The sequence below is a fragment of the Polyodon spathula genome, chromosome 18, assembly GCF_017654505.1.
Source record: "Polyodon spathula isolate WHYD16114869_AA chromosome 18, ASM1765450v1, whole genome shotgun sequence".
Taxonomy (NCBI): Eukaryota; Metazoa; Chordata; class Actinopteri; order Acipenseriformes; family Polyodontidae; genus Polyodon; species Polyodon spathula.
In genome coordinates this window covers 36,005,687-36,020,521 of record NC_054551.1, presented here as the reverse complement: position 1 = coordinate 36,020,521, position 14,835 = coordinate 36,005,687, and the positions used below count along the sequence as shown (strand labels likewise).

The 14,835-nt window shown below is 51.4% G+C and overlaps 1 protein-coding gene across 1 annotated transcript in view; it reads left to right on the top strand.

Annotated features, from left to right (window-relative positions):
* LOC121330904 (dynamin-3-like) overlaps window positions 1-14,835 on the top strand; it is a 45,377-nt gene that overhangs the window by 8,598 nt on the left and 21,944 nt on the right. The window contains 7 exon segments of the mRNA XM_041277859.1: window positions 1,586-1,653; window positions 1,855-1,993; window positions 3,898-3,984; window positions 4,500-4,570; window positions 5,739-5,790; window positions 7,002-7,031; window positions 9,111-9,224. Coding sequence (XP_041133793.1) covers window positions 1,586-1,653; window positions 1,855-1,993; window positions 3,898-3,984; window positions 4,500-4,570; window positions 5,739-5,790; window positions 7,002-7,031; window positions 9,111-9,224 — 561 coding nt within the window.

Sequence of the window (14,835 nt, the reverse complement as noted above, 5' to 3'; positions counted from 1 at the left end):
CCAGTACAGATCTGTGTCACTCTGCAGTGCCTGATCCCAGTACAGATCTGTGTCACTCTGCAGTGCCTCATCCCAGTACAGATCTGTGTCACTCTGCAGTGCCTCATCCCAGTACAGATCTGTGTCACTCTGCAGTGCCTCATCCCAGTACAGATCTGTGTCACTCTGCAGTGCCTCATCCCAGTACAGATCTGTGTCACTCTGCAGTGCCTCATCCCAGTACAGATCTGTGTCACTCTGCAGTGCCTCATCCCAGTACAGATCTGTGTCACTCTGCAGTGCCTGATCCCAGTACAGATCTGTGTCACTCTGCAGTGCCTCATCCCAGTACAGATCTGTGTCACTCTGCAGTGCCTCATCCCAGTACAGATCTGTGTCACTCTGCAGTGCCTCATCCCAGTACAGATCTGTGTCACTCTGCAGTGCCTCATCCCAGTACAGATCTGTGTCACTCTGCAGTGCCTCATCCCAGTACAGATCTGTGTCACTCTGCAGTGCCTCATCCCAGTACAGATCTGTGTCACTCTGCAGTGCCTGATCCCAGTACAGATCTGTGTCACTCTGCAGTGCCTCATCCCAGTACAGATCTGTGTCACTCTGCAGTGCCTCATCCCAGTACAGATCTGTGTCACTCTGCAGTGCCTGATCCCAGTACAGATCTGTGTCACTCTGCAGTGCCTCATCCCAGTACAGATCTGTGTCACTCTGCAGTGCCTCATCCCAGTACAGATCTGTGTCACTCTGCAGTGCCTCATCCCAGTACAGATCTGTGTCACTCTGCAGTGCCTGATCCCAGTACAGATCTGTGTCACTCTGCAGTGCCTCATCCCAGTACAGATCTGTGTCACTCTGCAGTGCCTCATCCCAGTACAGATCTGTGTCACTCTGCAGTGCCTGATCCCAGTACAGATCTGTGTCACTCTGCAGTGCCTCATCCCAGTACAGATCTGTGTCACTCTGCAGCGCCTCATCCCAGTACAGATCTGTGTCACTCTGCAGTGCCTGATCCCAGTACAGATCTGTGTCACTGTGCTGTGTCTGATCCCAGTACAGATCTGTGTCACTCTGCAGAGCCTCATCCCAGTACAGATCTGTGTCACTCTGCAGTGCCTGATCCCAGTACAGATCTGTGTCACTCTGCAGTGCCTCATCCCAGTACAGATCTGTGTCACTCTGCAGTGCCTCATCCCAGTACAGATCTGTGTCACTCTGCAGTGCCTCATCCCAGTACAGATCTGTGTCACTCTGCAGCGCCTCATCCCAGTACAGATCTGTGTCACTCTGCAGTGCCTGATCCCAGTACAGATCTGTGTCACTCTGCAGAGCCTCATCCCAGTACAGATCTGTGTCACTCTGCAGCGCCTCATCCCAGTACAGATCTGTGTCACTCTGCAGTGCCTGATCCCAGTACAGATCTGTGTCACTCTGCAGAGCCTCATCCGAGTACAGATCTGTGTCACTCTGCAGTGCCTCATCCCAGTACAGATCTGTGTCACTCTGCTGTGTCTGATCCCAGTACAGATCTGTCTCAGATCTGTCCGTCAGTCTGAGGGCAGGAGGGCTCACTGGTTTTGTTGTGCTGCAGATGGAGTTTGATGAGAAGGATCTGCGCAGAGAGATCAGCTACGCCATCAAGAACATCCATGGAATCAGGTGCGTGAGTCTGTGTGTGTTTGTGACTGTGTGTGTGACTCTGTGTGTGACTGTTTGTGTGACTCTGTGTGTGTGACTGTGTGCGTGTGTGTGTGTGTGTGTGTGTGACTGTGTATAAACTTATAGCACTTAAAATATACTTCTTCACTGTGCCCTCCCTCTTCTCTCCCCTTCTTCCTCCCTCTCTGTCACCCCCTGCAGGACGGGTCTCTTCACTCCAGACATGGCGTTCGAGGCGATTGTGAAGAAGCAGATAGTGAAGCTGAAGGAGCCGTGCCTCAAGTGTGTGGACATGGTGATCCAGGAGCTGATCAGCACAGTGCGGCAGTGCACCATCAAGGTACACACACACAGTATCCAAACCCGTCAACACAGTGTGACAGTGCACATCAAGGTACACACACACAGTATCCAAACCCGTCAACACAGTGCGACAGTGCACATCAAGGTACACACACACAAACACACAATATCCAAACCCATCAACACAGTGCGACAGTGCACATCAAGGTACACACACACAAACACACAATATCCAAACCCATCAACACAGTGCGACAGTGCACATCAAGGTACACACACACAGTATCCAAACCCGTCAACACAGTGCGACAGTGCACATCAAGGTACACACACACAGTATCCAAACCCGTCAACACAGTGCGACAGTGCACATCAAGGTACACACACACAAACACACAATATCCAAACCCATCAACACAGTGCGACAGTGCACATCAAGGTACACACACACAAACACACAATATCCAAACCCATCAACACAGTGCGACAGTGCACATCAAGGTACACACACAAACACACAATATCCAAACCCATCAACACAGTGTGGCAGTGCACATCAAGGTACACACACACAATATCGCTTTACAATATCCAAATCCATCAACACAGTGTGGCAGTGCACATCAAGGTACACACACACAATATCCAAACCCATCAACACAGTGCAGCAGTGCACCATCAAGGTACACACACACAAACACACAATATCCAAACCCATCAACACAGTGCGACAGTGCACATCAAGGTACACACACACAATATCCAAACCCGTCAACACAGTGTGGCAGTGCACATCAAGGTACACACACACAGTATCCAAACCCATCAACACAGTGCAGCAGTGCACCATCAAGGTACACACACACACACACACAATATCCAAACCCATCAACACAGTGTGGCAGTGCACATCAAGGTACACACACACAATATCCAAACCCATCAACACAGTGTGGCAGTGCACATCAAGGTACACACACACAATATCCAAACCCATCAACACAGTGCAGCAGTGCACCATCAAGGTACACACACACAAACACACAATATCCAACCCGTCAACACAGTGCGACAGTGCACCATCAAGGTACACACACACAATATCCCTTTACAATATCCAAACCCATCAACACAGTGTGGCAGTGCACATCAAGGTACACACACACAATATCCAAACCCATCAACACAGTGCAGCAGTGCACATCAAGTACACACACACACACACACACACACACACACACAACATCCCTTTACAATATCCAAACCAATCAACACAGTGTGGCAGTGCATATCAAGGTACACACATACAATATCCAAACCCATCAACACAGTGTGGCAGTGCACATCAAGGTACACACACACAATATCCCTTTACAATATCCAAACCCATCAACACAGTGTGGCAGTGCACCATCAAGGTACACACACACAAACACACAATATCCAAACCCATCAACACAGTGTGGCAGTGCACATCAAGGTACACACACACACAATATCCAAACCCATCAACACAGTGCAGCAGTGCACATCAAGGTACACACACACAAACACACAATATCCAAACCCATCAACACAGTGTGGCAGTGCACATCAAGGTACACACACACACAATATCCAAACCCATCAACACAGTGCAGCAGTGCACCATCAAGGTACACACACACAAACACACAATATCCAAACCCATCAACACAGTGTGGCAGTGCACATCAAGGTACACACACACAATATCCAAACCCATCAACACAGTGCAGCAGTGCACCATCAAGGTACACACACACAATATCCCTTTACAATATCCAAACCAATCAACACAGTGCGACAGTGCACATCAAGGTACACACACACGCAATGATAATAATAATAGCAATGTTTTCAGTATGCAAAGCTGCAAGCCCTCAGTGTCGCAGGTTCAGGGTCTCTGTGTTTGTGCTGCAGCTCGGGACATTCCCTCGGCTGAGACAGGAGACGGAGCGCATCGTAACGACTCACATCCGGGACAGGGAGAGCAGAGCCAAGGACCAGGTAGAGAGCTGCTCCACAAACCCACCCCCTCCCTCAGCAATCCCTCGCTCCCTCACCCCTCCCTCACTACCTAACCCCCTCACTACCTTGCTCCCTCACCCCCCTCGCTACCTCACCCCCTCTGTCCCTCGATCTCTCACCCCTCCCTCGCTACCTAACCCCCTCTCTCCCTCACCAATCCCTCGCTCCCTCACCCCTCTCCTTCACTCCCCTCGCTACCTCACCCCCTCCGTCCCTCGATCTCTCACCCCTCCCTCGCTACCTAACCCCCTCTCTCCCTCACCAATCCCTCGCTCCCTCACCCCTCTCCTTCACTCCCCTCGCTACCTCACCCCCTCCATCATCGAGGTGAGTGTGGGATCCCCTTGCTCCCTCACCCCCTCCTTCACCCTCCCCCTCGCTCCCCCTCACCCCCTCCCTCACTCCCTCTTTGTGAGTGTGAATGTGGGTGTTCAATAGCCCCCCCCCCCCCCCCCCCCCCCCCCCCCTCTCTCTCTTTCTCTCTCTCTCTGCAGGTGCTGCTGCTGATTGAGGTCCAGCTCTCCTACATCAACACCAACCACGAGGACTTCATTGGGTTTGCCAAGTAAGCAAGCCTGCCTGCCTGCCTGCCTGCCTGCCTGCCTGTCTGTCTATCTATCTATCTATCTATCTATCTATCTATCTATCTATCTGTGTATCTATATGTCTATCTGTCTGTCTATCTATCTGTCTATGTCTGTCTGTCTATTTGTCTATCTGTCTATCTGTGTATCTGTGTACCTGTCTATCTATCCGTGTATCTGTCTGTCTATCTGTCTGTCTGTCTATCTGTCTATCTATGTTTATCTGTCTGTCTGTCTGTCTGTCTATCTTTCTGTCTGTCTATTTGTGTATCTGTATCTATCCATGTATCTATCTGTCTATCTGTGTGTCTATCTGTGTAACTATCTGTCTTTCTGTGTATCTATCTGTATCTCTGTATCTGTCTGTCTTTATGTCTGTCTATCTATCTATCTATCTATCTATCTGTCTATCTGTGTATCTGTCTGTCTATGTCTATCTGTGTATCTATCTGTGTATCTCTGTATCTCTATCTCTCTAGCTATCTATCTATCTATCTATCTATCTATCTATCTATCTATCTATCTATCTATCTATCTATCTATCTATCTGTCTATGTCTGTGTGTCTATCTATCTGTCTATCTGTGTATCTTTTGACAGCAGTTATCTATGAATTTTCTTCCAGCGTTAGAATCCTGTTGAAACACAGCCTTGCAGTTACTATCACTTTCAGGTCATTTTCTCGGCAGCATCAATCATTTCTTGTTACTGTTCTGGTAAAAGGTAACAAAGGCATCAAGAACTTACTGGACTTTTGAACCTGACCGCCCTGTTACCCTCTTTCCCTCTTTCCCTCCTCTCTCTCCCTTTCCTCATTTTTCTCTCTCTCTCTCCCTCTCTCTCACTCTCCCCCCTCTCTCTCTTTTGCTCTCTCTCCCTCTCCCCACCTCTCTCTCCCTTTCCCATCTCTCTCTCTCTCTCCCCCCTCTCCCCCCTCTCTCTCCCTCTCCCCCCCCTCTCTCTCTCTCTCTCTCTCTCTCTCTCTCTCTCTCCCTCTCTCTCTCCCTCTCTCCTCCCTCTCTCTCCCCCCCTCTCTCCCCTCTCTCTCCCTCTCTCTCTCTCTCCTCTCTCTCCCTCTCTCTCTCTCTCTCCCCCCTCTCTCTCTCTCTCTCTCTCCCCCTCTCTCTCTCTCCCCCTCTCTCTGTCTCAGTGCCCAGCAGAGAAGCAGTCAGACGAGTAAGAAGAGTTGTGCTGGTAATCAGGTGAGTGTTTTTTCACGGTGAGATATAGGTTTTTTCTCAAGTCGCTCCTTTTGCCCTCTCTCTCCCTCTCTCCCCTCTCGCCCTCTCTCTCTCTCTCCTCTCTCTCTCTCCTCTCTCCTCTCTATCTCTCCCCTCTCTCTCTCTCTCTCTCTCTCTCTCTCTCTCCCCCTCTCTCTCTCTCCCTCTCTCTCCCCCCTCTCTCTGTCTCAGTGCCCAGCAGAGAAGCAGTCAGACGAGTAAGAAGAGTTGTGCTGGTAATCAGGTGAGTGTTTTCCAGTCGCTCAGTCCCTGTTGCCCTCTCTTCAGATATTTAAGTTGGTTTTGTTTTATTTTTGTTTGTTACCCTCATGATTTTGATTTGAATTAACACATTTTTTTGTCATTTTTTTGGTTTCCATTAATCCCTGTGCTGCTTCTCCTTCTCCCTGCCCCTGCCCCCCTTGCATGCACTCCTCCCTCCTGTCTCTCCCCCTGTGTCAGAGCGCCCCCTGCCTGCCTCGCTGAGCAGCACGTCCTGGAGCGAGGCCGGTGAGTATTTAACAGAGCTGTCTCACCTCGTGCTTTGAGATCCACCGATTCAGGGGACTCCATTCGAAACTTACTTGCACTGCACTGTACTGTACTGCACTGCATTGTAGTGCACTGTTCTATACTCTACCACACTGTAATGTCCTGCACTGCATTGTACTACACTGTTTTATACTCTACTGTACTATATTTTACTGCACTGCACTGTACTATACTCTACTACACTGTAATGTACTGTATTGTACTGCACTGTACTGTACTGTATTTTAATGCACTGAACTGTGCTGCACTGCATTTTACTGTACTATACTGTACTGCACTGCACTAAGCTAACTGAACCCAACTATAATGCTCTGGTCTGCAGGAATATTCATTGATATGATCTTACTGGGAGGACAGTCCTCCTTGAGTTTCTTGTGCCTGGGTGAGAAGGAGGCTTGTTGCTTGTGTGACCAGCAGGTGGCACTGTGGTTAAACTGGGCCTGACATTTCCCGGATTATTGGGCACACACTTGGATAGCTCCCTGGTAAAACTGCAAAGATAGCGGGGTGCAGGTTTCTGAGGGTGTTGATAAAGACTGCGTACACACATGTGTTTGTTGATGATGTGAAGTGTGGCTCCTCTGAATCCCAGGCTTGTTTAACATCTCTCTTATCTTCTTCCCTCTTATTTGCTGTTTTAGGGAGCAGCCCCTCCGCCTTCAAGGCAAATTGTACGAGCTCAGTTTCTGTAAACTTTACTGTTGCCTTCCATATGGCTTTCTCTCTGGGGGCTGGCTGTGTTTCTAACCCAGTAACCTGCCTTAGCATCGCTATTACCCCTGTGGAGCTGTATTACTGTCAGTGAACACGCACGATCACACACTCGCACTCACTCACTCACACACACAGACTCACACTCACTCACTTACACACACACTCACAGAGACACACTCACACAGACTCACACTCACACACACTCACACTCACTCACACACTCACAGAGACACACTCACACAGACTCACTCGCACACATGCACACTCACACTCACTCACAGAGACACACTCACACAGACTCACTTGCACTCACTCACACACTCACACAGACTCACACTCACAGAGACACGCTCACACAGACTCACTCGCACTCACTCACACACTCACACAGACTCACACTAACAGAGACACACTCACACTCACTCACACACTCACACAGACTCACTTGCACAGACTCACTCGCACACATGGACACTCACACTCACACACACTCACAGAGACACACTCACACAGACTCACTCGCACTCACTCACACAGACTCACTCGCACTCACTCACACACTCACACAGACTCACTCGCACACATGCACACTCACACACACTCACAGACTCCCTTACACTCACTCAAACACACTCACAGACACTTGCACTTGCACTCACACACTCACACACACTCACAATCATACTCGCACACACACACACACACACACTCTCACAGAGACACACACTCAAACTCACTACCACTCACAGTGACAAAGACGCACTCACACACACTCATACACACTCGCATAGACGCACTCACAAGCACACACACTGACAGACACACACACACACTCAAAGAGACACACTCACACAGATGCACACATACTCACACTCACAGTGACACACTCACACAGACGCACTCACATGCACACACACTCACACTCACACTGACGCACGCACACACACTCACAAACACACACACACACACAGAGACCAGGGGTGCGAGGGGTCAGGGGTTCAGAATGCAGCTCTGATTAATCAGGGAAGTGTCCGTCACCCTTTAACTGAATCACCTCACTGCTGCAGCCTAGCTGTGTCTGTTCCTCACTCACTAACCAGCGATATCGCAGACAGGAGGGAGGCAGGGCCTCAGTGTGTGTCTCAGCCTGCCTGTCTGCCAAGTGGATATCTGTGTTTGTAAATGCTGCACTTCCTGTTGATCTCTCAGCTCAGGATCAGTCAGCAGCCTGAAGACACTGCTGGGCTGTCTGCTCTCTCTCTCTCTCTCCCTTTCCATCTCTCCCTTTCTCCTACTCCCTCTCTCCCTCCCCCTCTCTCCCTGTTCTTTCTCTCTCCCTCCCCCTCTCTCTGCCAGGCAGGGTTCATGTCTGTGTATCAGGGAGGGAGGGGATTACTGGAATATACCAGGCTGCACAGTCAGCTGCTGCTTGGTTAGACCACAGCCTTGCTCATTCTCAGGGATGGGAATAAGACTCCTATTGCACAGCAGTGTCTCCCATTCCAGGTTTTACTACGCACTTCATTAGATGCAGTGTATAGGTAACAAGCTTGGGTGTGTCTTACTAAATCACAGTAAAACCAGGAGTGGATCAAACTGCAATGCAATGGGAGTCTCGTTTCCACCATGTGCTTACCTCGGCTTTATTCCACTTTTCCATCCTCTTACTATGGGAAACTCTTCTAGAGGTACGCGTGTGAAGAGCAGTGACATCAATCCAGATGAACAGGGCAGGACAGAGACAGCAGCGCAGTTAGTGATGTTCCCAGTACAGTCAGTCTGTGTGTTTGATTCCAGCTTGGGGAGACTGGCAATCACAGCAGGACTGCATGATTATTGTGTGAAGGGTCTCTCTCTCTCTCTCCTCTCTCTCTCTCTCTTGCTCGCTCTCTCTCTCTCTCTCTCTCTCTCGCTCTCTCTCTCTCTCTCTCTCTCTCTCTCTCTATCCTCGCTCTCGTTGCTTCTCTCTCTTCTGTCTTCACTCTCTTCTCCTATGCTCTTGGCGACCCTGCTCTGTCTGTTTGCTGACCCCGCAGGTGATCCGAAAGGGCTGGCTGACCATCAACAACATCAGCATCATCAAGGGTGGAGCCAAGGAGTACTGGTTCGTGCTGACCGCTGAGAGCCTGTCCTGGTTCAAGGATGACGAGGTGAGTCCCCTGCTGGTGTTAAGGAGCAGGGCTGCTCCAGCACTTGCCTGAGTGCAGCGCAGTGTTCCTCTGGAGTGCCTTCCCTTCACAGATCAAACCCTCAGGCTCCACTCAACTGCCTGTGTGTGTGAGTGTGTGCAAGAAGACACGCGTGCACGCACACACACCCACACACAAACATACATACATACACACACACACACACACACACACACACACACACACACACGCACACACGTAGACTTGCACTGAGACACACACTGACTCTCAGACAGTGCCTGGAAGTCATGCTGGATTGTGAAGCAGCTCTGTGATGGCTGTTTTGTCTCAGTGCCTGGAAGTCATGCTGGATTGTGAAGCAGCTCTGTGATGGCTGTTTTGTCTCAGTGCCTGGAAGTCATGCTGGATTGTGAAGCAGCTCTGTGATGGCTGTTTTGTCTCAGTGCCTGGAATTCATGCTGGATTGTGAAGCAGCTCTGTGATGGCTGTTTTGTCTCAGTGCCTGGAATTCATGCTGGTTTGTGAAGCAGCTCTGTGATGGCTGTTTTGTCTCAGTGCCTGGAATTCATGCTGGATTGTGAAGCAGCTCTGTGATGGCTGTTTTGTCTCAGTGCCTGGAATTCATGCTGGATTGTGAAGCAGCTCTGTGATGGCTGTTTTGACTCAGTGCCTGGAATTCATGCTGGATTGTGAAGCAGCTCTGTGATGGCTGTTTTGTCTCAGTGCATGGAAGTCATGCTGGATTGTGAAGTGAATCTTGTTTCTGACACACACATGAAATAATACAAAGAGCACAGCCCTTATACAAACTGCACGCGCGTGTGGGGTGAGTGGAGCCCTGTTGATCCCGATGCCTGTGCCTCTGCCTGGCTGTGGCTTGGTCAGGCTGGGTTGTCGTGTGACTGCCTGTCTGTGCCTGCTGTACAGGTGGGAGGATGTTCTGCACAGCAAGTGTAGACAGGCAGACACATGACAACTCCGTTCAGCAAATGGCAGGGCTGGATCCTCCGTGACATCACAGTTAGGAGGTGGCAACACTGAGCTGCACATGTTACAGTGCAATAAACCCTGTGCAATACAACACAGTACAATACAACACAGTGCAGTACACAGTGCAATACACACAGTGCAATACACACAGTACAGTACAACACAGTACGGACGAAAACATGTTGTGCACGTGGTACAATGTCATTTTGGCAGGTGGTGGGATTGCCTAGCTCATTGATTTGCTGGGTGCAGTGTTAGTTGGTGGGATTCTTTTTGTGACCCGACGAGACACCTGGGCACCACCCTGCCAGGTGGTGTGGAATTGACTAGCCTCACTAGAGAGAGCGCTGTGGCTGACAGTGTGGGAAGTTGGTGGGATTTGACTCGCTCCGTGATTAGAGGAGAGCGCTGCGGCTCATGGCTGCAGTGTGGAAGGTGGTGGGATTGACTAGCTCAGTGATTAGAGAGAGCGCTGGGCTTCAGTGTGGAAGGACCATGGGTGTGATCGAATGTCCATTGTGATTCGGATCGTGTTGCTGGGCTGCAGTGTGGAAGGTGGTGGGATTGACTAGCTCAGTGATTAGAGAGAGCGCTGGGCTGCAGTGTGGAAGGTGGTGGGATTGACTAGCTCAGTGATTAGAGGGAGCGCTGGGCTGCAGTGTGGAAGGTGGTGGGATTGACTAGCTCAGTGATTAGAGAGAGCGCTGGGCTGCAGTGTGGAAGGTGGTGGGATTGACTAGCTCAGTGATTAGAGGGAGCGCTGGGCTGCAGTGTGGAAGGTGGTGGGATTGACTAGCTCAGTGATTAGAGGGAGCGCTGGGCTGCAGTGTGGAAGGTGGTGGGATTGACTAGCTCAGTGATTAGAGGGAGCGCTGGGCTGCAGTGTGGAAGGTGGTGGGATTGACTGGCTCAGTGATTAGAGGGAGCGCTGGGCTGCAGTGTGGAAGGTGGTGGGATTGACTGGCTCAGTGATTAGAGGGAGCGCTGGGCTGCAGTGTGGAAGGTGGTGGGATTGACTGGCTCAGTGATTAGAGGGAGCGCTGGGCTGCAGTGTGGAAGGTGGTGGGATTGACTAGCTCAGTGATTAGAGGGAGCGCTGGGCTTCAGTGTGGAAGGTGGTGGGATTGACTAGCTCAGTGATTAGAGAGAGCGCTGGGCTTCAGTGTGGAAGGTGGTGGGATTGACTGGTAGCTCAGTGATTAGAGACCCGCGCACACCTTCATGGTGAATGTGGTGGGATTGACCTGCTCAGTCTCTAAGGTGGTGGGATTGACGAGTCACTAATCTCAGTGATTAGAGGGAGCGCCTGGTCTGCAGTGTGAAAGGTGGTGTGGATTCGACTAGATCAGTGAATAGAGGGAGCTAGCTGGAAGGTGGTGGAGATTGCCTGAGCTCATTGATTATAGAGGAGAAGGTGGTGGTATGACTAGCTCAGTGATTATGGAGCGCTGTGGACCTGGTGGATTGACTACGTCAGGCTGGCTTCCAGTTGACTCCTAACTGAAGGAGTCACAATCTGGATTGACCCGACGTCACACCCTTCCACCACCCTATTAGAGGAGCGAGTGAAGGCGTGGGAATGGAGAACGTCTCAGTGCGTAGAGGGAAGCGCTGGGCTGCAGTGTGGCTGGTGGAGTTTGCAGCCTCAGTGATTAGAGGGACGCTGGGCAGTGTGGAATGTGAGTAAACTCATTGACGTAGCGAGTCTCACTAAGGTGCTGTTATTGCAGCTCGCTGACCCGAGGGACGTGGGTGTACTGGTGGGATTGACTACTCAGTGTCCTGTTGGTGTGCTGGGCTGCAGTGTGGAAGGTGGTGGGATTGACTAGCTCAGTGATTAGAGGGAGTGCTGGGCTGCAGTGTGGAAGGTGGTGGGATTGACTAGCTCAGTGATGAATCCTGACAGGAGCTGTTGTTCTGCTCAGTGTTGTGTGGAGAGCGTGAATCCTGACAGGAGGTGTTAGAGCAGTGGAGAGGAGAGACACCCAGCAGACAGACTGCAACAGAGAAGCTCAGCAGTGCAGCCCCAGCAGTGTGCAAGTGGAGACACAGAGTGGAGAGGAGAGACACCCAGCAGACAGACTGCAACAGAGAAGCTCAGCAGTGCAGCCCCAGCAGTGTGCAAGTGGAGACACAGAGTGGAGAGGAGAGACACCTAGCAGACAGACTGCAACAGAGAAGCTCAGCAGTGCAACCCCAGCAGTGTGCAAGTGGAGACACAAAGTGGAGAGGAGAGACACCCAGCAGACAGACTGCAACAGAGAAGCTCAGCAGTGCAGCCCCAGCAGTGTGCAAGTGGAGACACAGAGTGGAGAGGAGAGACACCCAGCAGACAGACTGCAACAGAGAAGCTCAGCAGTGCAGCCCCAGCAGTGTGCAAGTGGAGACACAGAGTGGAGAGGAGAGACACCCAGCAGACAGACTGCAACAGAGAAGCTCAGCAGTGCAGCCCCAGCAGTGTGCAAGTGGAGAAGCACACTGCAGCTGCACAGTCCGAACCGCTTTGGCTAAATGAGGCAAGAGACAGCAAACTACACGGCATCCTTCACACAGATGAGCCATCACCAGGTGCTGTGGATCAATGATGAAGATGAAAATGGAAAGGAAAAGCAGACAGGATGTTCTCATTTTGTCCCGGGAAAGCAGTACTGTCCCCAGCAGTGCAGCCTCTCTCCCCCATGGCATCGGGGTCACGTCCTTAAACAAACACAGAGGATGTTTATCCTTCTGATCAAGGGGGTTCCCCCGGAGTCAGAGAGCTTCAGACTAAACATTGCACTCGGGACCCCAGGAAAACCAGGTTCCTCTGCATCATACACCTCCTCCAATGAGAGCCCTCAGCATCACACACCACCTCCAATGAGAGCCTTCAGCATCACACACCTCTTCCAATGAGAGCCTTCAGCATTACACACCTTCTCCAATGAGAGCCCTCAGCATCACACACCACCTCCAATGAGAGCCCTCAGCATCACACACCTTCTCCAATGAGAGCCCTTAGCATCACACACCTTCTCCAATGAGAGCCTTCAGCATCACACACCTCCTCCAATGAGAGCCCTCAGCATCACACACCTTCTCCAATGAGAGCCCTCAGCATCACACACCACCTCCAATGAGAGCCCTCAGCATCACACACCTCCTCCAATGAGAGCCCTCAGCATCACACACCTTCTCCAATGAGAGCCCTCAGCATCACACACCTCCTCCAATGAGAGCCCTCAGCATCACACACCTCCTCCAATGAGAGCCCTCAGCATCACACACCTCCTCCAATGAGAGCCCTCAGCATCACACACCTCCTCCAATGAGAGCCTTCAGCATCACACACCTCCTCCAATGAGAGCCCTCAGCATCACACACCTCCTCCAATGAGAGCCCTTAGCATCGCACAGTCCTTTTGGTCCAATGAGAGACCTCCGCCTGTCGGCAGGGAGGGACTAGCTTATGTTCCCTGGTTTGGCCTGCTCGCTGCAGCTGCTGTAAGTGTCCCTCCCTGCCACGTAGTGTCCTGTAGGGCCGCTCGGGTGGAAGGCCTGCCTCCAATGCCTTCCCTCCTGCCTGCCTAGGACTCCTCGCTCCCTGCCTTCCCTCGGCCTGGTGGCAAGAGGACGGCTTCCCTCCCTGCCTTCCTCTCGGAGAGGTTTCCCGGAGTCTGCCTCGGGAGTCCTCTCTGCTTACCCTGGAGCCCTGGCCCTTCCTCTCTGTGACTGGAGTCCCTCCCTCTCTGCTGCCGGACCTCTCGGAGAGACGTACGACCTTTCCCTCCCTGCCTGTCTGCATGCCTCTCTGCCTGCCTCTCTGCTTCCCTCCCTGCCTGCCTCTCTGCCTCCCTCCCTGCCTCTCTGCCTCCCTGCCTTCCTCTCTGCATGCCTCCCTCCCTTCCTGCCTCTCTGCCTCTCTGCCTCTCTGCCTGCCTCTCTGCCTGCCCTCTGCCTGCCTCTGCCCTCTGCCTGCCTCCCTCCCTGCCTCTCTGCCTGCCTGGCTTTCTCTCTGCATGCCTCCCTCCCTTCCTCCCTTCCTGCCTCTCTGCCTCCCTCCCTGCCTCTCTGCCTGTTTTGTTTTTCCAGGGAATGTTCTCCCCTCCCACTCCGGCTCAGATGTCAGCTTTCTGTTCTCCCGCTGGGAGTTCAACCACTCGGATTGGTTCTCCTTATCCCAGCTGGACCTGAACCAAGCAAAACCAAACCCATTCCTCTGTCAAAGGGACTTTTTCATTTACTAGTTTAACGCACACACAGAGCTGTCTAATTCTTTCTTTGAACGCTCACACTCGCACACACACTCGCAAGGGTTAGTGTTGGGCTATATGTGCACATATAATAACAATTCATTATGATAAACACACGTGTTTAAATATTCTACACAATTGCAGATGTGGAAGTAGCCCACTTACACTCAGATCCTGTATATAAACACACACGCACCGAAAAAAACTGAAGGTTCCCCAAGGACAGCCAGGATGCTATGCAAACCAAAACCAGCTGTTTGAAAAGCTTGGGCCAGTGAACTAAACAACAGCGGTGCTGGAGAGAGGATGGAGAGAGAGAAGAAAAAGATAGGAGAGGAAAAAAGAAGGAAGCGAGGAGAGGGAGATGGAAAAGGGGGAAAGAGAATGGAG